This window comes from Chanodichthys erythropterus, chromosome 4 (genome assembly GCF_024489055.1).
Source record: "Chanodichthys erythropterus isolate Z2021 chromosome 4, ASM2448905v1, whole genome shotgun sequence".
In the NCBI taxonomy this organism is placed as follows: Eukaryota; Metazoa; Chordata; class Actinopteri; order Cypriniformes; family Xenocyprididae; genus Chanodichthys; species Chanodichthys erythropterus.
This window is the reverse complement of record NC_090224.1, coordinates 4,066,184-4,091,777: the sequence shown is the minus strand read 5'-3', so window position 1 is coordinate 4,091,777 and position 25,594 is coordinate 4,066,184. Positions and strand designations below refer to the sequence as shown.

The window sequence follows — 25,594 nt, the reverse complement described above, 5'->3', positions numbered from 1 at the left end:
AATTCCTCTTTTTTTTGTGAACTGTCCCTTTAAATAAAAACGTGTTTCTATCCCTCAGACAAACTGGGTTTAAAGCTAAGTTTCAGGTTTGTGTTGGACATGTCTCAAACTGCTAAAACCATCCGTGATATTCACCAGCATGCGCAGCACTCCAAATCAACTTTAAATTTAATGGCTTTGCTTCAAAAGACACACTAAGGTTTATATTAGATCATATATCATACTGTAAAAACAGCTCAGTTTCATGAATGAGCAAAAGTATAATAATCTACAGTTACACTATTAAACATGACACTATTCAATGTGAAACGGAAAAATGTTCACATTGATAAATGCCAAAATACATTAATCTTCATGTACACACTCAATGACTTCAGCTGTCATAATCGGACCACAGCCAATACAGACTCCTTCTGTCCTTTCACGTGCAACTGTGGCCTACATTTGACTCCAGTAAGTTCCTGCACAGTGAGCGAAGCCATTATATAAGTGAATGATTCAGTTGACCCCGACCTCTGCCTCCCTCAATGTAGACGTTTATAGAGTCGGTAATATCACATGGGTCAGTTTAACAGGCGAAACCAAATGCTCAGAGACACAACTCCCTGAGAATGTGACATCACACCAGAACTCCGGCGCCTCACGGTCGAACCCCACAGAACCCGAAGAGATGGACAGAGATGAGAAACAGGATTAAAAGAGGAAAGAGACAGAGGGGAGGAATTATGAGCAGTGTGGAAAGAATTTTCTTAAGGGACAATTAAAATGAGAAAGAGACAGATGGGGATGTGATAAGAGTTTGTGATAAAGAGAAAAAATTGAGGAAAGAAAGACAATTGAATGATGTGATATGGTACAGAGATTTATATATAGAGATTAAAGAGAGAGAGAGAGGTAGAGATGGAATGAAAGTGAGAGAAATGACCAGATGTGTTGGACAGATGATGAGGTCTGTGTCTTTTGACAGTTTAATAGAAAGACTGTAATACTGTCACAATCTGCAGGGTAACATATTCCGTTAAAATATTTCTGCATGAGCTGGAAACATGAACTCCATATACACATTCCTAACACAGGGTTTTTTTTCAAACTTTTTCCACAGACCCCCAAATATGATGATTCCCTTGTATGACCCTCTAAAATAAAAAGGCAGCTCTATATTGTAATGTATAAAATAAAACATTTTGAATAGGGTCATTAATTCACAGACATCACTCACCCACGTGCACTTGCGTGCATCCACAAACACGTACACATACAATAAACCAGTCATAAACACAAACACCTGCTTTTCACACCTATGAATCTGAATGCAATAATCACAATACAATTGCACCACAAACACAAATGCTAACATTCAGTCTTCAGATACGAGAGATACTGAATAAGCTACATAATTGATAGCAGGTTAAGGTTCAAAGGCTGTCAGTCTCTTGGCCCAAACACAAGAATTCAGGCACATTCAAGGCTAACAGCCATATCAAACCCTGCATCACGGTACACCCCATGAATCCACCTGACGTGCTGCTACTAAAGTGTGTGTGAATGTCTTTATTCCATACATGGTACGGGCCACATGGCCTGACCATCAGCCAAGATAACGCAGAATATTTCTAGGCGTCAGTATGCATATATGTACTAGCAAACAGACTTTAGCATGCCAAAGTGACAGAGTCCTTGTTAACACCACCCTGTTCTTTACGTAGTCAGTGTGAGGAAAAAGCAAGTGAGTGTGTGAAGTTAGCTGACGTGTGTGCTGTTTCACACAACTCTGTGAGTATGGAACCTCTGGCGGATATTTGGTCTTATTATCATGACCTATGACCTCTTCCTACGTCTTTGGCTCATTCACACCAGCAGTATTGCGTTCTTCTCTGCAGCTGCATCTGGATATTTCCCAACTATCCCTGTTTTATCATGACTGCCCTCATGACATCATCAGTGTCATCTTTATCATCCTCCTCTCACTATGTTGTAGTGCAGTATTGTGGCTTCAGGACTACAGTATTTACTCTTATCAGTTCTGCACACAGTCTGCTGACTTTGCCTATCAGCATACAGGGCTTTAATTACTCTTCCTATCAACAGGAAACTGTTCTCACAAGCACAAAGGGAAAGAAAGGGAAAGTAAAATGTACACTTGATGATTAGTTAGTTAACTATTTAGGGCAATACATTGTATCGTTAAAATAATATTGTGAGAATGAAACTGCCATATAAACACGTTTAAAGTCCCCATGTAGTCAATAATTTTATCCCTTAAAACTCATCTTTGATCACCAAAATTAAATTTTTTTTTTTAAAAATCTGCAAAAAAAAAAAAAAAATCTTAATGCCTTAAAATAGCTTGAATGTAACTCTACACCCTTGCCTTATTTAGTATACACGGATCTATGAATATGATAATTAGCCCCGCCTCCACTCACTTGCACAAGCTCAGACGAGATCCACTCTGTCAACTTATTGAGGTAAACGCCGCACAATGGTATCGCTTTTTACATCGTCGGACACATAGCGGTAATTAATGTGATTAGCATTTTGCTTGACTGTTATCAAACAGCTGATAATGTGTTGCTAATGTTACACAAACCATGTTCACATTCACGAGTCAGACAGCTGCCTTTTAACAAACACTTTGAACAACTCGGAACATCAGTGGAGAATATATAGTTCATCATATTTGGAGAATGCATATCCTCGTTGTCATGTTGAAAAAATGCCCAACAATGCAGTGAATGAGGAAAGGGTAACATCTTCTGTTTAAAATTTGTGTATTAAATTACACAGTGGTGTGGGAATTCATGACAGCATTGATAATGCAGAACTCCCTCACACCTTCAGCACTCATACATCCCTATATAAGGGCTTTACTACCACTGAACTTTACTGTGGGAACCAGGCACTTCTCACTGTAGTCCTCCTCTAGCAACACCATAACATTTTGGATGCTTTTTGATCCAAAATGATTGATTTGGTCTCATGAGACCAGAGTATTGATTCCCAGAATCTATATTTTGTAAATATGGGCTTTGGAAATGGCTAACTGACTTTATTGTGTTTTGGATACAGTAGGTAGTTCCAGTGAGAACAACAACCATGCATGTCATTTCTGCAGGCTGCATCTTACTCTGTGAGATAAATAGTCACTCTTTTCATAGCTTTTGCTGGCTCTGAGACACTTGCTTGGTATTTCTCCTGCTCTTTGTCTAGCAAAAAAAAATCCCTCATCACTAAATGAAAGCTTAAAATGAAGACCTGATTATTTCAGGGGCCTTGTCACAAGTCCATTGTTTTTGAATTTCTGTGCTACTTTTGCTATATTTTCACACTTAAAACAATGATTTGGTAATCCTCTTGTCCTCTTTTGTGCTAAGAAATAAGTCTCCTGACAGTTCTCTCCCAAGTGATTCCATTGTTGTCAGCATTAAATCTGAGAATGATTCAGTGGGCTATATAACACTTTTAATTGTCAAGAAATTACTTCTCTTTAAATGTTTTGGTTCAACATACTTACCTGTTGATCAAACATTGCCTTAAACTTACACCAGAAAAATTGTATTTAATTTTATTTGGTAACTTTTAGTAGGGTGTACTAATTTTTGCTACACAACATTTTATCACCTTGATAAGAAAATCTTGTTTTGACGTGACAAGAATCTCTAAATAATCCTAACATTTCTTCTAAGTAATTGAGTAATTGCTGACTTTCAGAAGTTTCAGAGGGGGTGTACTCATTTATGCTGTGTACTGTATTATAGAAATAATATAAAGATGGAACATAAATATTTATATCACATTCTTACCAATAAATATTCATTTGTATATTTATTCAAAAATATTTTGATGGAAAATCAATATAAATATGGTAACACTTTAGGGAACACATATTCACTAACTACGACTTTTCCTGTATATTTATTAAATAAATATAAAATATTTATTTAGAATAAACAGTCAGATTTCAATAGTCGTCCATGGCCATTAATCATTATCTTATTCAGAATTAAGTCAGTGTTGTGATAATGTCAGTGCATGTAACTATAACTAAGTGTATGTGCTTGTTGTCCTCTCAAATGAGCTCTTATAGTGAGTGTTTGTGTTTGCATTTCTCTGTAATCAAGAGTTTCTTTTTATTATTTCTCAGTCCCAGGTGGCTGCTGTACACTGCACTGTCATCTTGGCATAAACAAAACAAAACAGTACTTCATGGGAACTCTGTTACTAAGGGTTACGTCATACAGTAATGTTAATCTCTCAATGTCTAAGTGCCCTGTGCTGAACACAGATATTGTTCTGAACTTCAGTCTATATGTTGCGTGCAGAATGTGGTATAAACGGCAGGGTAAAGATCATCATATACAAAAGACAGCTTAAAGATGTGTTTGAAATGTATGATTAGGTTGGGATTACATCATCTGAAAAACTTGCAGTATAAAGACATACAAAGTATATAAAAACCTATATGATATAAGTGAGCGAAAACTGTCAACTGGCAACAAAGCATGTTCATGTAAAGAAATATGCATGAGAACAATATAGAAGTTATATAATACAGGACCTCTGCAGATCCTCAAGACTTTTAAAATAACAGATAATTATACTAAAACCTTTTTTTAAACTAAAAAATACTTAAAACTGCAAATACTGAAAGTATAAAAGTTTTTTAAACTAATATGAAACCAACAACGCAAATATTACATTTCTAAGAATTTGGCATATTTTCAGCTAGATTTTTTCCTTTTTTGTCACTGAACCTAAAATCAACCATTACTTGTAAATATATGAAGGTATAGAGAAACCATGCACATCTTCAGTGCAAAGAATTACATCAAGTACAGATCCATCGCATGATTCAAACACATCAGAGGGTTATGATGACAGTCAATGTTAAGTCATAATGAGCTTGGATTTAGGCCAAAATTTAAGTCAGCATTTCCATTTTGAAGACATGTTGAGACTCCTTGCTCAAAGCCCAGAGATTGTGATAGCGATTAACAAACATACAAGGTCAGAGGTCAGTATCAAAGGGGTTTGAGAGAAGATGTCTCATCATTGACTCATCTTTGATCCGTGTGTTTCAAATATATCACACAAACACATACTTGAGTCACCAAATGCAGCTTTAGACTCATGTTTATGAGATGACATCATAATTACAAGCTATACCACTAACCAAACAAGAGAAGGTACTGTATAAAACCTGACAAAGAACTTTTCCCACAGATCAAACATTGACATTGTGATACTTTAAAGGTTTAATAATCCCTATCAAAATTTGGATACAATTTTTTAGATGTCACTTATGCTCACCAATACACAGTAAAAAAAAAAAAAAAAAAAAATTACGGTAAAAAAACGGCAGCTGTGGTTGCTGAAACTTTACTGTAAAAAATTATAGGTTTTACAGGACAGCACTTACTTTACTGTCTGTTTTACATTTATAATTTTTTTTTAGTTTATATATTAACTTATATTTTACACACTGTACATTTTACTCACTTTAAAAATATTCTGTTAAATTTACAGTAAAAAAAAAAATATATATCACATTAACAGATATAATGTTAATTTACCAACCTATTGAAGTACTAATATCTGTTTTCTAGCTTTGTAATACACTGACCACCACCAAACACAGTGGTGATGAGAGTCACATGATGAATCAAAGTTCATCACAATTTTTAATAAAAATGCAATAAACATTAATTTAACAACATTAGATGTAGCATAAAACTCTAATGTACATAACTGATTAGAAAAAAACAAGAAAAACTAAGACGAAACAGAGTTATTTCAGTGAAAGTTTTATAAATCATTTGTGATTGTATTTTCTGTAGATATGGTCAGACGTGCAGTCTACCAATGACTTTAGAGCGTAGCACTAGGACCGCCCACAAGCGACTTCACAGTACAGAGACTAGCGACACGCAACAACAAAGTTTCTGGCGTGTGAACGGGGCTTTAAGTCACATGATCCTTCAGAAATCATTCTAATATGCTGATTTGCTGCTCAAGAAACATTTCTTATTTATATCAATGTTAAAATCAGTTGTGCCACTTAATATTTCTGTGGTAACAAAGATAACATTTTTAGTATTCTTTGAAAAATACAAAGTTCAAAAGAACAGAATATATATATATATATATATATATATATATATATATATATATATATATTTTTTTTTTTATGTAACATTATAAATGATATTCACTCTTCATTGGTGTCTTTATGACTTCACACCATTTAACAATAACAAGTGTGTCTTTTAGCATGTTAGCATCAAGTGTTGGTAGGTCTGTTAACGCCAAAGCAAAGTCTGCATGTTTGTTCAGTGTAGCACAGTGACACACTTGTGGTTCTTCTAGCTGCCAACCAAAATGTTTCCGAGCAAGAATTCCTCACACTCAACCTTCTTTCCCAAGCAAGATTCTTCCCTACATATCCACGCTTCTCCCTCTCTCTCCTCCCTTCACTCTTTTTCAGCCCCTCTTAAATTCCAGCTCTTGCCAGAAAATGGTCTATTTGCATGACAAGTCCTCTTGTGGTTCATTTCAAGAATGTTGGCAGTGAGAAAAAAAACATCCTTATTCTCCCTTATTTGCTGGTCTCTTTCCTTCCCTCTCTCCATCTAGTTTCTGGTTATGTCTCTCACTCTATGTAACAGAACATGCATCAATGAATCTTCACCTCAGGTATGTTCTGATGTACTTCCTTTTGAGGAAATTTCCAACTGTGGCAGACTACGCCTGGACATTTCGTACAATTAAACACACCAATAATGCATTGCTACGCTGTTCAGTGCTGTTAGCATTTGAAAAAACATTGTAAAGAAGGAGAGTACCAGGTGTTCTGGGATTTACAACACAGCTGAAAGGCTCTTCAAACACAGTACACACCGTTCAAAAGTTAAGGGTCAGTGCTTTTTTCTTTTTTTTTTTTTCTTTTATTGAAAGAAATTGATACTTTAAGTAGGCAAGGATGCATTCAACTGATCAAAATTGACAGTAAAGAAATGTATAATGTTACAAAACATTTCTATAAATGCTGATCTTCTGAACTTTCTATTCATCAAAAAATCCTGGGGGGGGGGAATCATGGTAAGCAGCACAACTGTTTTCAGCATTGATAATAATAAGAAATTATTCCTGAGCACCAAATCAGCATATTAGAATGATTTCTGAAGGGTCATGTGACACTGAAGACTGGAGTAATGATGCTGAAAATTCAGCTTTGTGATTTTAATATATATATATATATATATATATATATATATATATATATATATATATATATATATATATATATATATATATATAAAAAGTTCTTTTAAATTGTAAGAATATTTCACAATGTTACTTTTTTTTTTTTTTTACTGTATTTTAACACATAAACGCAGCCTTGGTGAACATAAAAGACCAAACCCAAACAGGTTACCAGATAAAATGTTTCTGTTTAAAAGCTTTTAGACAGAGGTTAATTTCATATTCATTCACAATCTTTCTCTCTTCCTCTCGAGAGTGGGGTGAAGGGGGAATGCTGGCACGGATTCCCGTGCTTGTTATTCAGAGCGACTGCAAGGGGCATTTTTAGAAGTTCGAGGGAGGATCTCCTGCTAAGATCTGGCAACCTCATCAAAGAACATGCCCAAGGGAAACAAGTGATAAAATGTGAAAGAGCCATTAACCAGAGAAGTAATGAATACACACACATGCTCACACTCATTGCGAAGCTGCTCCCATGGGTGAACATAACTTCCACATCACTTTGTTTCCAATTAGTTTTATTATAATGAGAACCTTGTCTTCCTGCTGTGTGTATGCGTTTGTGTGTGACTCAAGGTGTTTGTTATATGCTGTATTCGTTTACCCTTTCCACAACAAATTCTTGCAAAATATTCCTAAAAAAAATCAATGGACGTACCAATTGTGGAGCATCAGCATGCTCACAGACAAGTGATATTTGTTTGCTAAAAGAATCAGATAAAAATGCAGTCATGTTGAAAGTTATGCACGTCTTCTTGGTTAATACCATTGTGTTGACATCCAGTGAAACATAAAGATGTGCCTGGCAACATTTATGATCCATCACAAAAGATAATGTTAAATAACAGTTTAGATAACAGGAATGGCACATGACGCCATGCACACATTGGCAATAACCCAGAGTCAATGAGAAACATTACACAGAAATTCAGTACAAGTGTGTATTGTTTTATGTTCAACAGAATGCAATCTATTTATAATTGTAAATTTAAACATATTTTTTATTTAAATTTATATTAAAGGTGCCATCGAATCTCAACATAACACAGACTGTTACGTAACAGTCGGGATCATCAATATGTACGCCCCCAATATTTGCATATGCCACTTTGTAATGATCCATTTTGAGGGTTATATTAGCTGTGTGAACTTTGTTTATGCTGTTTAAGGCAGTCGAGAGCTCGGGGGCGGGGGAGTGCAAGATTTAAAGGGGCCGCGCACTGAATCGGTGCATATATAATTATGGCTCAAAATAGGCAGTTAAAAAAATTTGTATTTTGAGCTGAAACTTCACAGACACGTTCAGGGGACACCTCATGCCTCGTTTCCACTGAGCGGTACGGTACGGTTCGGTACGGTACACATTTTTTTCCGTTTCCATTGTCAAAAGTTGTGAATGGTACCCTAATTCCGAATCGTACCGTACCACTTTTTTGGGACTCTTTCGTTGGGGTACCAAGCACAACAGTACCGTACCAAAAGGGTGGAGCTACACTCTGCAGAACGTTGATTGGTTGACAGAGAATCGTCACTTGCGCGTGCTACAAGGGGAATGACAACACAAGAGGCGCAACACACACAAATGTGGTTCAGACAACGCGTGCATTAATTATCTTCACTTCATGTAGGCTATATAACAAAACAAAATATAAAGCACAACCCTGCCTCTTTTCGTTTTTATTTAAAAAAATATGAAACCTATTAATGTGTGGTTCAGGCAATATGTGCATATGTACTCTGATTATCTTCACTGTATGTAGCCTATATTAAAATGAAATAAGACAAAACAACCTTCTCTTTTTTTTAAACGTCAGTTTTAATTATCAATAATAACCATTATAAATAAAATATGAGAAGCTATACAATAAGAAATAAAGACAAGCAAACAATTCAGTCAAACGTACAGCACACTACAACGGTAAAGTTAAATAAATATATAAAGTTATAAAACTTCATTTTCCCCTCGGCCAAAACGATTTGCCCAGGAACAAATTATAAATTCATGAGACCAAAGATTGCCTGTTATACACAAGATGAATTATACCTTGTTTTTAACCATTACAGAGACATCAGAGCCAGCGGCGAATGTCAGAAGGACTAGCCGAGGTACAGCTGCTCTCGGCTGGGTACATGAGCACCGAGCGCCCGGTGATCGCCTGGATCTCACAACTGCGACAACGTCAGATCAAATTTTCAAATAGGCGCTATCTTTATAAATTAACCACAGATTTGAGATTTGAACAACTACATTCTCGCCTGAAAAACTTTTAAAACTACATTTCATGACACAGTAAAATAGTTTTTAAATTACACGGGGTTTCTCCTCCACTTGCTGGTAGGTGCTGCGGCATGGACGTCTGAACTTTGCAATCTTGGTATTCTGAAACGCCGAATGCAAAACTCGTCTTCTTCTTTTGACAGACAGCCTCAAGCCGAGAAGCAAGAACAAGATCTGCTGTAGTATGTCCTCCATTGTTGTTTACTATATCGTTTTCTTCTTCATGCGAGAATGACGTCGATCACTATTTTCCAGCTACACCATGCCTATCAAGTAAAGGTACTGTTTGCGGTGGAAACGCAAGCATGATCAAGGTGTACCGCTCCGAACCATACCTAACCGAACCGTACCGCTCAGTGGAAACGAGGCATTAGACTTATATTACATCTTGTTAAAACTGGTTCTAGGGCACCTTTAATAAATTTGCCTACGCTTAATTGTGCATTTGTGTGGTTGTGTTGTAGTTTGCAAGGCAGTTTGATAGATACTGATGATGTAGGCCTAATTTTCCCCTTTAAATGCATTTTTAGGAAGTCTCTGATTATAAAAGTCATGATGTTTTTGCATTTGGGGGCTGAATTTAAGAGAACTCTTCGAACCTTGCGTCTCTGGACTCTTTTTTACCGGACAATTAAGACATTGACATTACCTGACAATCAAAGCTTCCCAGCAAGCTAGGAGGCTGAAATGTGAAAATATTCCTACATCTCACTTACCCCTGTAAATTTACCTTAAAATGTATATTGAAAAGCCTGCTATAGTGGAGTTGCATTGAGATCTTTCCAGTAAACTAGAAAGTTGAAACTTTAATATTGTGTTCATCTCAAAATAGACCAGGCTACATTAGGATACATTGAATATCATTTTAAGTAATTTTCTATAATTTCCTGAAGAGAGCAGATACAGAAAGAGAGCAGCATTCTGATAAATTTATGCACCGTTACATATCCATTATATTTTTTAAAGTTCTTCAATATTTAATGCATATTTGAATAAATCAGTTATGACAGTCACGATTTAAATATTTAAAAACAAAAAATGAATTGGAGTAGACATATGATTATGTAATTCTAAACTTTATTTATTATAAAAAAACATCATTGAGTGTAATTTAAGTGTTTGTATATAAATAAGTTAATTTTAACCTTTAATATTATAGTATTGTAGTAGCCTACCAACTGACTCATGTGTAGTTTACATTAGTTGAGAGATTTTTTTCCTCTAGAAAATTTGCCATGTACTGTAACTGATATACAACATCCAAAATAATTTATATTGAATCTAATCGAAATTGAATCGCAAGCATGTGAATAGAATCGAACCGTGAAAATTGTGTCAATTACCAAATTGTACATTCTATACCCCTACACGTAAACCTACCCATCACAGAAAACATTCTGCATTTTTACATTTTTAATAAAACATTGTTTAGTATGTTTTTAAAGCTATTTTAAATATGAGGACTCATGAAATAATCTCATATTTCATGTTTATGTCGTAATACCAGTGTAATACCCATGTCATTATACAAATTTAAATCACAAAAACTCATCCACACACGCACACACACACACAAGAAATCACGTAAATATCTATGTGCAAAGATAAAGGCTTCATGGCACGTGTGCAGATTCTCACCTGCACACACACACACACACAAACAAACACACATAAACAAACACATATGCTCTACTCTGAGAGCTTTCTGTGTTTCATTCATGCATAAATCTATAGAGGCACCTCTATCAGCCTGTGCACTATTTACCTCTGTGCCAAACCCAATGTTTACCTAACACCTTGCCTCTCCACACCTGCAATTGATTGGGACTAATGGTTTAAATGAAAGAGTGTGAACAAGGAAGATATACTCCTCTCTACCATAGATGATGTCACCCAGTCACTATCCTGATTTCAGTCGAGCAAGCAATCAGCCACACTGACTTCCTGTTTAGGCCGATTTCACAAAAACATCAACCTTACAGTGGAAAAGTCAAGTGTTTACTGAAGGAAATTGTCCATTAGGTCTACATTGTACTGTATACCCTACTGTTTATCCTCAGTGACACACTGAAGAAAAACACTGAGCTTGGATCAGTCAGTCAGACATGGATCAGTTATATTGTACAGCAAAGGATGAATGTTTAATGCACAACACTTAAAGTATGATGCATTAGCTTACGGACTCAAAATGATGTCAGTCAACTCTGATGTACTCAGACTGGAGCTTGACACATGCTGATGATGTCATTTTCAGGTTCAGTAGACGCCAAAGAAAACTGGCGCTGTTTCGTCACACACGATTTGATTTCCAAAGGGTGCGTGAGAAAGTCTTCACACCCATGGCTTTGTGAAAGTGATGTGAACTTCAAAAATTCCTAGCAGATCAACAAGTTATAAATGAATTGTGCTCATAAAATTAACATTTGATATTCACATCAGCCAGTAGACATTATAAATATAGTAACTGTTAACATGATATAAATATAGTACAGCAGTATAGTGTACTCAGTGTAAAGACCTTATTTTGATCCCTATATTATTGAATTGGCTCCTGTTATATAAATTGAACATCCATTCAGAGTGATTCACTGACATTTGACCTTCAAGCAGCAAATCAGATTAAGACAGAGGCAAGAATATGCATGTGTGTGATTCAGATGCAACAGATACTTTGGAAATCTTAGTTCAACAGTCTTAGTGACATACTCTATTTACTCTGTCACAATTTCCATTTGTATACAATATGAAACTGCATAGTGAGATCATGGACCTGATGACAAGAAAATGTATTTTTGTTTTGTTGCCAAGTAAAGATATCCAGTATAGAGCATCCCTAAAAAAATATATTAAAATTGCATTTTTTAAAAAACATAAATATCTTATTCAATGTAGCATCTCTGTTTTAAAGATGTTTAGATATTAATACTGGTAAATAAGACAAAACACTGATTAAGAGAAATATTTTGTTGTGCGTTGGAAATTAAATTTTCTATAATACTGAGTTTCAGGAGCAAACAAAATGAAAAACAAAAACAGGTTTTTTGAAAACCTTGAAAAAATTACAACCAATTTTTTTAAGATATATATATATATTATCATAAATTGGAAAATTGTTTATATTTGTTACTTCTTGGTATATTGTAGCTGAACTGAAGTGTTAGCAGTTTCCAAAGGGATTTCCTGAAGTGTAAGAAATTTCAGTCTCCCTCATGTCTCCAGAAACTTCAAGCTATCCTCTCTGCCTACCCTCTCTAGCCCGTCCATGCGAACTATGAAAAACATGTCTCAATAAATATAACTCTGGGTTATGTAACACCTGTATGTAATCATTACAGTATTTATACCAAGGGTCTCTGTAGTGTCTCCTATGAGGAGCAAGTTTCTGAGAAAATAAACTGTATCTGGTCTTGCACAATCTGACTCAAACTTGAGATGCAACACTCCCACCTAGAGGCCAAAAACACATTATCAGTAAATCTTGGATGAACGGCAGGTCACATGCTACGGTGAACCTGATTTCCCCAAGTACTGTACATCATGTTCCGGGATCAACATCTTTGTTGATCCTGGAACAACATTTCTATCAACCAATCAGATTTGAAGCTTACAACCAAGAATAGGTGCTTCTACATCAGCATCATTCACCTATCATTTCCCTCTGATTTTAGAGAAAAGTTATGGATAGGGTTAGCTTTAAGGGTAGGGATAGGGTAAATACTGGGACAGGAATGTTGTTCCACGGTTAACAAAATATGTTGATCCAGGAACATGTCTAACTTGGCAAAATCACGGTGACCCACATGCTACATCTTCCTGTGGAGCTTTACTCTGTGTTCTCTCTCTATTTCCGACGTCTACATATTCCCTAAGAAGGTGTAGAAAGGTGGAGAAAGTAAAGCCGTATGGAAAGTGTCAAGTCATGGCATGGATAGCATTCCAGAGCCTGGCTCCTCCATGCCGACCAGAAGACTATTTATATTGACAGGATGAGGCCCGGTTGCAGTGGCAGAGGGAGACGGATGAGGCTTTGCATTTCCAGTGTGCAACCACCACGTCTGCAGAGTCCAAGTGTGTCTCTGTCCCCATTCATTATGCAACCCTATGTGGGCTACTGTTGCCCCTCTCTAACTCAACATTAAACCTCCTGTTGTTGGGGTGGAAAACAGTGTGTGCTGTGCAGATCAGAACACACAGAACTCAGTGTTTATGCACTCAGACTAACAGAACATTAAACATCTGAACTCTAGCTAAAAACCCCAATTTTTGCTTAAAAATTCAACCCTACTTTTTCAATACTGGGTTAAACTATTTCTATACATTTCCCTGCAATTCATAATTTCTGTAATAACAACTGGTAAGTGCAGGCTGAAATGACTAACTTTCCTTGCTGGTCCAGACTGGTTTATTCTGGTTAGATCTGGATTAATGCTGGTATAGCTGTTGAACTATGCTGTTTAACAGCAAAACATAGGCTGGTTTCATGCCACACATGTCAGCAATGCATAATCATTAGAGCAAATTAACAGATTGCAGCATTCACACATATGAAAATATGGTGAAAATGCACTATAAACCTATTTATCAACAACATTTTTTGCAAAAAAGAAAAGGCTTTAATGAAGCAACATAAAAAACTGGAGTGTACTACTCACCTATTATTTGAAAAAAGTTTACGCACACAAACATTGGTAAGATTTGGTAAATCTGGCTGAATTTAGACAATTTAAGCAGTTTATAACTACACTTGGGTATTTTGGTTACTTTTTTGTTGTTTAATCACTATTTGGATGCAAATATAGTGCACTTCCTCATGTAAATTAGATTTTACATTAAAGTTAATGGATCAAGTTAATATTTTAAATTACTTAGTCATCATAGTGATTTTATAATTTAAGGCAGTTATTAAAAGCAACAGAATGTACAGTAACAGTACATGTACAGTTTACAGTGTACAAATACAACACAAATGAAATCTGTTGAAATTATAATAAAAAGTGCTGTGTATGTGCAGCTAAAGCAACAACAACAAACAGATTCAGCATGGGTCTCTATACAGTATATTCACTGCCACACTGATTATACTGTTTATACACATTATCATCATTATAATCACTTTTAAAGACAAAAAGATCTTGGTTTCAATACTATCCAACTTTTTTGTTCATTTCAAGTCTTAAAGGGATAGTTCACCCAAAAATGAAAATTTGATGTTTATCTGCTTACCCCCAGGACATCCAAGATGTAGGTGACTTTGTTTCTTCAGTAGAACACAAATGATGATTTTTAACTAAAACCATTGTCTGTCAGTCTTATAATGCGAGTGAATGGTAACACAATCTATAAGAGTCAAAAAATATGCATAGACAAATCCATATTAAACCCTGCAGCTTGTGATGACACATTGATGTCGACATGAAACGATCGGTTTGTGTGAGAAACCGAACAGTATTTATATCATTTTTTACCTCTAATACACCACTATGTCCAACTGCGTTCAGCATTCACTTAGTAAGGTCTGATCGCGCTCTGACAACTGAAGTGATGTCTAGCACTCATTGAAGTATATGCACGAGACATCACTGCCGTTGTCAGAGCGCGATCAGACCTTACTAAGCGAGTGTTGAACGCAGTTGGACATAGTGGTGTACTAGAGGTAAAAAATAATATAAATACTGTTCGGTTTCTTTCACAAACTGATCATTTCGTATCTTAGGACATCAATGTGCCGCCATGACCACAGGGTTTAATTTGGATTTGTCTATGCAAGTATTTTGACTCTTATAGATTGTGTTACCATTCACTCACATTATAAGACTGACAGACCGCAACAGTTGGAGCTAAAAATCCTCATTTGTGTTCTACTGAAGAAACAAAGTCACCTACTTCTTGGATGCCCTGGGGGTAAGCAGATAAACATCAAATTTTCATTTTTGGGTGAACTATCCCTTTAAATTTTGAGTGCAGATTGTGGACAGTGGAAACAACACCATCACCAGCACTAACATACCAGTAGAAACAATGGCAACAGACATCACATTAAAGAGAGCATCTGACTGATAGTGACTGTTTGTTCTAAGAATATTTCCTCAGTGTTATCAGTGGAGTGGGGAGATCAGCTCTAATGAAAATAACCTTTTAAAACCACTCAGGTGTTGAGTTGCACTTTTAATTTTAATGAGACGGATAGGGGTACAGATTAACAAAAGAACTGCAAAGTAAATGAGTTTACAGACCTCATCACTTCTTTGCAAGAACATACTGAGTTCCAGAACAACATCGGTTACAAAGCATCTGTCTAAATGCAAGTAAACAACTCCACTCAAATAGCAGCTGTACCAACATGATTCTTAAGGTGGGTAATGGGACCACACAGACATTCTGCAATCTGTTTGCCACCACTAATTTAGCGTCTCATTGGACACTATGCCTACACAATGTGGGACATCCCTCTCAAGTGGCAGTTGCACCATCAAGACTATCTCTGAAACATATGTACACACATATGCCTGCTGTCTTAAATGATCTCAAGCCTATGATTCTGTTCACTGCTCAGTGCTACCATCTCAATAATGTGTCTACTTGAAACTTATAGGTATACTGATGAATTTCAAAACTTGAAAAAAAAAAATGGATAGATCTGATCTAGTATGAAAACTGAGGTGAATAGACCATCAACAAATAAGTTTCTAAGTGAGCTTAAATTTAGAGTATAACCTTTGATGAGATTATGTTTAAGTGTCTGCTCTGATCCCACTGATTAAGACATCGACCCCAAAGGAATTCAAAACAAAAGTTTAGGGGACAAGGGGTCTTATATGTATTGTTATTAAATGGTATCTAAAAAATAAAAGTACTATACTGTCATCATTACTTTAGTTTTACACAGCACAAATATATTATAAACATTTGCATTCCACTACAAACCTCAATAACCTTAAACGTAATCTCAAAAATTACTAGAAATTCTATTTAAAAGTCGACTCTTCTTAAAGGCACAATATGTAAGATATCCAAAAACCACTAGAACAGTGTTATATATTTTGTTGACTTGTGTACTTACATTATCCCAAATGTTTCCAAGAATGTTTAAATCCAGAGAAACCACATGTACGTGCGTCGTCTATCAATGACATCATACCCACGTTACCCTCGGTTTCCAGTTTTATTTTGTAGAAACCATGGAAACACCAAAGATGCTTAAATATTTCATGTGTTTTATTAGACAGGTGAGCAACTGTTGGATGGATACGTTCATCGACAGAAAACGAATCATGTTATATAGCTCAACACAGTAAGTCTTACTGTTTAAATCTCGTTTTCTTGATTTACAGAGAGTACCATGTTTTACCAAGCCTAATATCGATCTAGCTTACTGCAGTGTGCATTAAAGGGGACCTATTATGCAAAATTCACTTTTGCATGGTATTTGGACATAAATGTGTGTTGGCAGTGTGTGTACACAACCACCCTATAGTGATAAAAATCCAACCACTCCTTTTTTTTTTTAATCCCCATAAATCATATGCAGTATCTCATAACAAGCCGTTTCCAGATCCCTGGCAGTGTGACGTCACATTAGCCACAGGCCCCGCCCACGAATGTTGACAGACACTGCCCGTTTAACATAGAACAGCCCTGAGCGAGTTCACAGCGAGTTGTACACAGTTCGCCATCGCTGCACTGACGAGAATGTCTCCTGAGGGTTTTAGGCGTTCTGTAGCTGGATGGATTAATCCACATAGCTCTCTCCATTCACTCCTGAAATCTGAGCCGCTGAAAACGAGGTGGATTAATTTTGTTTTTGAAGAAAATGCTCCCTCAACTCTACCGAAATTTGTTTATGTCTGCGTGAATCATTTCACACCGGACTTTGTGAATGAATGTCAATACAAAGGGACAATATAAAACAGAGTTTGTGCTAAAAATGTGTTACGGAAGGATAGATCATAAACTGTTCGTGATCCAGCTTACAGCCTCCAGAGTGATACTGGATATGGCAGTAATGAAGGTGAGAGCACTTTATTACAGTTCATCGGAGTTGATTTACGGATATAAAGTTTACCAGTTTATTAAGCACCACCCGAAAAGGCATAAGGTCTTTATATATTTGTTTACTGTTAGTTGTAATGAGTGTTTCTGTGTGCTTTGCTGTGTATGTTGATGATAATGCAAGGGAGAGAGAGAGAGAGAGAGAGTTTATGGATAATATTTTAATGCACACATGCACTGTGTTTTATTAAACTCTTACAGTGATTTGCTAGAGTGAAAACAGACACTTCATCTTTTGTGTGAAGTTAAGTACAATAAACATCATAAAACTCATCTGTAAAGTTTTGGCCATCATTTGGATGGGGTCTGATACAACAGGCTTGTACTAATATAGTGGAAGAAGACCATGTAAGTTATAACCGTAATTGAACTAAACTATACCTCTTCAATCTCAGTGCAGCATATAATCGCAGTTTCTGACATTATAGTGCGTCCTGACTGAATCCTGACACCGGAGAATCAGCTCTTAAAGCTCCGCCCTCTTATGCCGAGTGCAGCAGCTCATTTGCTTTTAAAAGGCACGCATTGAAACGGCGGGTTTTGCTCAACCCCAAAATATGGCAATTTTAACATGCTATAAAAAATATCTGTGGGGTATTTTGAGCTAAAACTTCACATACACACTCTGGGGACATCATAGACTTATTTTACATGTTGTCCCATAGTAGCCACTGAGCGAACGCAGAGTTACACTATAACAACTTTCAACACACAAATGTATCTAATATGATAAAATAGCGTTGCTTTACAGATACCATTGCTGCTTTAAGCAGAAGCGGCGATAATAAAAGTTCCACTGCTTTTGAGCCGTGTGTCGCGCTCATCTCTCATTAGCAATCGCTCCGGGACCCATTTCTGCTCGCACAGCACTCAGCCCTGCTCTGCCCTGCTTCATACTACAGTGATGTTAATAATCTCATCCATGAACATGATTTCTGCCCAAGTCCCATCCCGATTCTTTTCCACCGGCTGTAGACGTGAAGACAACACGTCCCATGATTCCGCAAAATCAAGGCGTCATCAAGCTATGCCTTTGTTTTGAATAAGCGACCTCTAGCGGCAAAAATTTACATAGTGTGCCTTTAAAGTCATTGACTAATTTGCACACTTCCTTTGTGTTTCTTTAAAACATTTGCAGGAATCATTCTAAGATTCCACAGTACTGATGAGTCCTTTCCTTGCAGGAGGACTGAGTCTGGCATCGCACCAGGGCTTGCAGCGGTATCACTAAAAATAGCATCTGTTTGTTTGTTAACTTTCCAGTACTGGTATGAAAAAATATCCACAATGTCCGCTTTCATGAAACTATTAGCTACATTCAAGAAAACAACACAACCCAATGCTAGCAGATACTGGCAATACCTGAGTAGCATAAACAATGGTTTTCATACCTGACTAGCGGAAGGGGATTTCCAGTGACCCGGCATTCCAGGCGGATAGGACTTCCTTCTGCTACTTCCTGGCTTTTCAGTTTCTGGGTGAAGTGTGGGGGAGCCATGGGTCCATCTAGGCTAACCCCTCGTCCCTGATGCTCATCTGACCCAACATCAGCTCGGTCCTGCTGTGAGCCTTCCTGCTGGGGCTCAGATGAAGATGAAGAGGATGAAGGTGGCTGAGCCTGCTGCATGGCCAGTCGGTGGCTCCTTGGAGACAGGTAGCCACTGTCGGGTGAGGAGGAGTCTTCATCACCTTGCTGATCCACACGTGTGGAGCCTTTGAAGATAGAAGAGAGCTCCTCAATGAAGGTAGCAGCTCGGCTGCAGAACTCAGTAGCTGAAGCAGCTCGTTCATTGAGCTCCAGGCCTCTGTGGACCAGCCGGGGCCGGTCCTGCTTATATACTGGTGTGATGGATTTCTGGCAGATGAACTTTTCCGGTGATTCAGGAGCAGTGCATGGCTGGTTAGGCCTGCTGAGCGGCATGCTCTGATTGGATGTGACTTTACCAGATGTGGCGTCAGCTGACTGAGATGCTGAATCTTGGAGAGCGTGGTCTTTGGTTTCTGAGTAAAGGGGCAGGTGCTCTGTGGTAACGGGTGGTTCATCTAGGTCATTTGAGTCACCTGCGTCACTCATGGCCTCTCGAGCCAGGTCCAGACTGAGGTTGATCTCGTCCTGGCTCAGGAAAGCAGAAAGTTCTGGAAAGTCCCCGTCCCCACAATCCAGCTCAGCCATTGAGTCTAAGTAAACCTCACCATCAAGAGATGGCACTGAAACCATGTCCCCATCCCCCTCTAAGGACACGCCCCCTGGAGGACACGCCTCTTTCATCAGCAGAGAGAGGGGGAGTGTGTCATTCCAGCTCCTGTCCTGCATCCTGCAATACACAAATCCACGAAAAGACAGGTGAGAAGTAAAAAAAAAATTGCAGGCCCTCTTATTTACATTTTATAAAAATACATTAACCAGGAATATCAGAATCATAGTCCCGAAGATGAGCCATTTCTGTGTTATACACCACATTCATGCACTTGGATTAGTGTAAACACACTCACACTAGAGATGGATCACAGTTGTCGTATGATGACTCAGGCTGGCATACTTTGACAGCACAGCTGTCTGGTATTAACAAGGCATGAGTGCCATTTAACACTGATGCTGCCTTTATCTTGTTTATTCCCTCGTCTATTATCTACTCTTTACTGTCCTCATATCAATCTATATCTATTTTTCCAGTGACTTCTGAAGACTACCCGGCCCTGTATCATTTTGGTCTCAATAATCTGACACATTAAATAAAAAAAAGTCATACAGTTGATCTACTGTTCAAAACTTCATCAAGATCATCAAGTATACATCTTGCTAAAATTGGCAGTAAAGACTACATTGATACAAAAAAGTATTTCAAATAAATGCTGTTCTTTTTGCTGTTCTTTCTATTAAAGCATCCTGAAAAAAAAAAGTATGGTTTTCATCAGCACAACTGTTTTCATCATTGATACACCGTAAACCTGAATAAGTTGGCAAAAAGAATTTGCCAATAACAACAACAACAACAACAACAAAAAGAATTTGAGCCAATCAGTTGCCAAATTCAAAGTTTAAAGGTGGTAAAGAGGATGTTTTGTTTTATACATTTTTGCAATATTACTTGAAACTGTCTTTACTAAGTGATAAAATACTATTTATTAGGTGCACTGAAAGGAATATTATTAATATACATCATCTGTGCACGAGGTAGGGCCTTAAAAACATCAGCCAATCGTTTACGCGATCATCGCGTAAAAGATTGGCCCTCTGGCTTGTCAATCACTGCCATTGTGAGAGACGTGCGCGGATTGGCCTCTCTGGCTTGTCAATCACTGCCATGACGTTCCTGGTGAGAGACGCGCGGCTGCGCGCTCTAGTAACTTTCCACACTCCACAGGCGCCGCATGCAATGTTTTTGTCAGGAGACAGGAGTAACACCTGCAGATTATGAGTTACCTGCGGTGAGTCCGACATAATGAACGATTGTAAGGCCGATTATGAATGTAAATTGATACTTATGACTGATCGCACTCAAACGCGTCCAGTCAGAGCCAGTTGCGTTCAGTCTGCGATTACAGTTCAAATTCCATGTGAAAGCATATAAATCTGCTTCAGGAGCAGGAAACTATCGCTATATGTTGAGCACAGTCAGAATGTTTTAGCTAGTCGTAAAATGTGTGCCCGGCTTAATAACACAGCGAATGCCGGTGGTAAACAAACACTCGTGCACGAGTTTTGGGAGGCGTTCACTTGAAATGAGCTGTGAAGGAGGGGGATTGTTCTTCCGCATGCGCTCATTTCAAAAACTCAGTCGACGAAAACATCCACTGTACCACCTTTAAGCAAACAAAACTGGCAGATTTTTATGTTGTACTCATACATTGTAATTGTTCTTAACTTGAAATGTTTGAGTACATTAATTCATACATTTAATTTAAAATGATCACGTAACCTCAATATAAACATTTTTATTAGTGTAAATTTAGGTAGCTATAACAAAGTCAGAAAATGCTAAATTGCTAATTTGCTAACATGTTAACAATAGCATGGAATAGCACTTGCTGAATTTGTGCATTAATATAAAGCATTTAACATACTTGCTCTCACACCAAGCCACAATCACCACTTGTCACATGATGCTAACTCTCCAAAACCCACATTAACAGAAATTCTTCTAAATTAGCATAACAAAACTTTAATCACTACTATCTCCCACTTAACATTAGCTAAACTTGCATAAAAAAAACATTATATAACACTTAATTTTAGCATGTACTCTCCCTTTCGTGTGCCACGGGCAAAGCATGCTAGGAAATAGAAATCCTAGCCCAGTTTCAGTTATGTAAGTTAGTCTAAATTAAAAGTAAGTTCATAAAACTCAAAACAATGAAACAGTTCAGTTTACTTAAAATATATCAGTTCTGTGAACACTAAAGTGCTAAATACTCATAAAAGTTGAACTAATTTGTTTAATTTAAGTTTTGTCCTACTCAAACTAATTAATTATTTTGAGCATTAGGGTTATTATTATAATAATTTATAATTATTTATAATTATTTATAATAATATGAAGAAATGTTTCTTCAGCATTAAATCAGCATATTAGAATGATTTCTGAAGGACCATGTGACACTGAAGACTGGAGTAATGTAATGAAAATCCAGCTTTGCAATCAAAAGGATAAATTTCATTTCAAAATATATTAAAATAGAAAACAGTTATTTTAAATTCTAATAACATTTCACAAAATCACTGTTTCCTCTATTTTTGATCAAATACAGTCAAACTAAAATTTATTCAGACACCTTTATCATTTCATTCATTAATACAATTTATTCATATATATATATATATATATATATATATATATATATATATATATATATATATATATATATATATATATATATATATATATATATATATATACTACGAGTGCACAGCATAAATAAGTACACCCCCTCTGAAACATCTGAAAGTCAGCAATTACTCAGAAGACATGTTAGGGTTCTTTTAGAGATATAATGTTCCAGCAATTCTGCTTAATCAATTACCAAAGAAGCATGTCAGAATTATTCAGGAAAGCAAGATTTTGTTATCAAGGTGATTAAAAGTTGTGTAGCAAAAATGATACACCCTACTAAAAGTTATATAAAACAAAATAAACATTTTCTGGTGTAAGTTTAAGGCAATGTTTGATTAACAGATAAGTATGCTGATCCAAAACATTTAAAGAGAAGTAATTTCTTGACAATTAAAAGTGTTATATCACTGAATCATTCTCAAACTTAATGCTGACAACAATGGAACCACTTGGGAGAGAACTGTCAGGAGACTTATTTCTTAGCACAAAAGAGGACAGTGGTACAGGAGGATTACTGATTATTGTTTGTTGAATCAAATCTAGGGTGTACTCATTTCTGCAATTTAAACTAAATTGGCTAATTTATTTATTTTATGGCTATTAATGATATATATTTCTCAGTTTAATACATTTTAGTTTTGCCATCTTCCCAAGAATTGTGTTAGTGATCATAAAGAAAATACATCTTTTGTATTTGCTGTTTTTGTTATATATATATATATATATATATATATATATATATATATATATATATACACACACATTGCTGGATTGCAAGATATCATAGACATTGAAGGATGCATCTATGCTGCCTTCAAAACCCAACCTCATAAAGGACTTTAATAGATATAATGTTATGCAACAGATAAACTTTAAAAGATGGAACTTATTGAACGTACTAACATCTTGAACTTCACTCTTAAGTACAGATGTTATAGTTGATCCATAAATGTAAATTAATGTACTATTACTTAAAGAAAATGGTTTTGTTTTAATGTATTAATGGCTGCTTCATGACCCTATTGTGGATTTTTTTTTGCTTGTGGAAAAACACCTCAGAATCCGACAGTGAACGATCACATCCTCAATAACCTGTGGAGAGGATCCTTCGCCATAATTCAGGGAAAGTGTTTGGTCTGACATACCACACATCGGTGAAACATTAATACAGTGTCTGCAGCATAGCGAAACCCTTCAACCAACAGATCAGGTCACTGAGAAAACACACCTCAGCTCCGAATACGTGCAGGGGAACTGGCCAGTGTGTGTTAACACTCCATGCGCATGTCTGAGACACATTAATGTGTTCCTGCTAACTTTATGACTACATTTCCACAGTAGATGCTTGTTTGTAGATGTATATTTATTATTTATGGCCTATTAATTGATGGCAAAGTGCTGTATTACAATCTTGTCTCCAGGTTTTGTTATAGTCAACTTTGTTTACACGACGTTTATATAAAGTGACCAGGTGTTGTATGTAAAGGTGTGCGGGCATGTACGAGACATGAGAGTGTGACTTTCTCCCCGTCATGGCGTCCTGAAGGCCAGCTGTTGTTATTTTTAATCCTCAAGGGCTGCATTTCACAGCAGCAACCACCTCCCCACCAAGAGTCCTTTTTTACACATAAGCACACACACATGCTGCTTCTGAATAATTCATGTGGAAATTATGGCATCTTTATTCTGCACTGATGAATTATAAATAGCGGAATATAAATGTGACAAGCCAAACAATTGTGAAAGCCAAGACTGACATGCTTGATTTTCCATCTCTTACGCAAGCAGTTGAATGCACTTTATCTGAATCATTCGTAAAAGTGTAGAAGTATTAATCTGATGCCGGACGAAACGGAATTTTAAGCTGAAACCAAATAGCGCAGATGACCCAGATGACCATTCATTTGAGAGCTGTTCTGAATCTAATTATATAATTTACTTTTATTTGTAGTTTTGTATGAGCAGAATGAAAACAATTCACATGGGATCCTACTTACAGTCAATGACATTATATCTATACAACAACAAAAGGGGCATTTACCTTAAGTCAGTTTCTGGAAATATCCGTCCCCTTCAGAAGGTTCCAGTTTTTTTGAAGTTCTCTATGCCAGGAAATTAGAAAAGACGAGTCTCCTTTCCTCAAGGAGTTGTGGGTCTTTTCTCTGTCCTAATTTTCTTTTGTCTTGTTTTGTTGAGTGCTCTGAGGTGAGCCGGTTAGAGTGGCTGCAGAGTGGCCTGCTGTCCCATCTGTCTCGGGCCCTGGCCGCTTACTGAGTACCGCTAAATTTGGACCCTAGCTCAGGTTACACAGTAAGAGAGAGAGACACAGTGAGTGAGAGAGAGAGAGAGAGAGAGAGAGCACTCTGGGGTGTGTAGCATCCATGTGCCCACACCACATCAAAGACACACATACATCATTTTCATTTCCACAAAGGCATGTAAATGCATTTCGCAGACATACACTTGACTGTTTGGTTCAAAACAAGTCATCAAAACACTGAATTATGCAAACCTACAGCACAGGTAAATTATCATTATCACAAATCATTTAACTTCTCATAATATATTTGTTTTAATATCATCTATCCAGTAAACTTAGTCATAATTAATGTGCATGTAAATGTGTAAATTCTTTCGTAGTGCACTAATTTTATATAAAGTACTATGACGCTTTAAGTAATATTCACCATTACGAATCTATTTAAGTATGGAGACATGACACTTTCAGAACCAATGTGTGCCAGTCAATAAAGACTTAATTTAACCTTATATCAATAGCTCAGTACCTAAATATACTTTTATCCCATTAAGACACCCTGCCATTAACAGAGAGCTTTATATAGGAACGAGTACACAACAAAGTTTCCTGTCACAAAGCTACATTGGTAGACTATTAACACCTCTTACTGTCTATACTTGATGATACAGCAAGATAAGCAGCTTCATGTTCTTTGAAAGAAAGAAAGAAAGAAAGAAAGAAAGAAAGAAAGAAAGAAAGAAAGAAAGAAAGAAAGAAAGAAAGAAAGAAAGAAAGAAAGAAAGAAAGAAAGAAAGAAAGAAAGAAAGAAAGAAAGAAATATGCTTAAAAACTAGGATCACACAGCAAAAACAAGGGCACTAATTTTTATTTTCAAAAAAGGCATGTGAATCTGATCTGAGACTTCAACATCTC

General features: G+C 36.6%; 1 protein-coding gene across 4 annotated transcripts in view; it reads right to left on the bottom strand.

Annotated features, from left to right (window-relative positions):
• Positions 1–24,715, bottom strand: part of palld (palladin, cytoskeletal associated protein) — a 114,412-nt gene extending 89,697 nt beyond the window's left edge. For 3 of the 4 annotated variants that reach the window (XM_067383732.1, XM_067383728.1, XM_067383730.1), the window contains exons 1-2: positions 24,464–24,715; positions 18,982–19,905 (exon numbers count right to left, since the gene is read on the bottom strand). In XM_067383732.1, the coding sequence (XP_067239833.1) occupies positions 18,982–19,904 (923 nt within the window). In that variant the 5' untranslated portion in view covers position 19,905; positions 24,464–24,715. The remainder of the gene's footprint in view (positions 1–18,981; positions 19,906–24,463) is intronic. The other variant, XM_067383731.1, reaches the window with a different exon arrangement.
• Between the last annotated feature and the right edge of the window lie 879 nt (positions 24,716–25,594).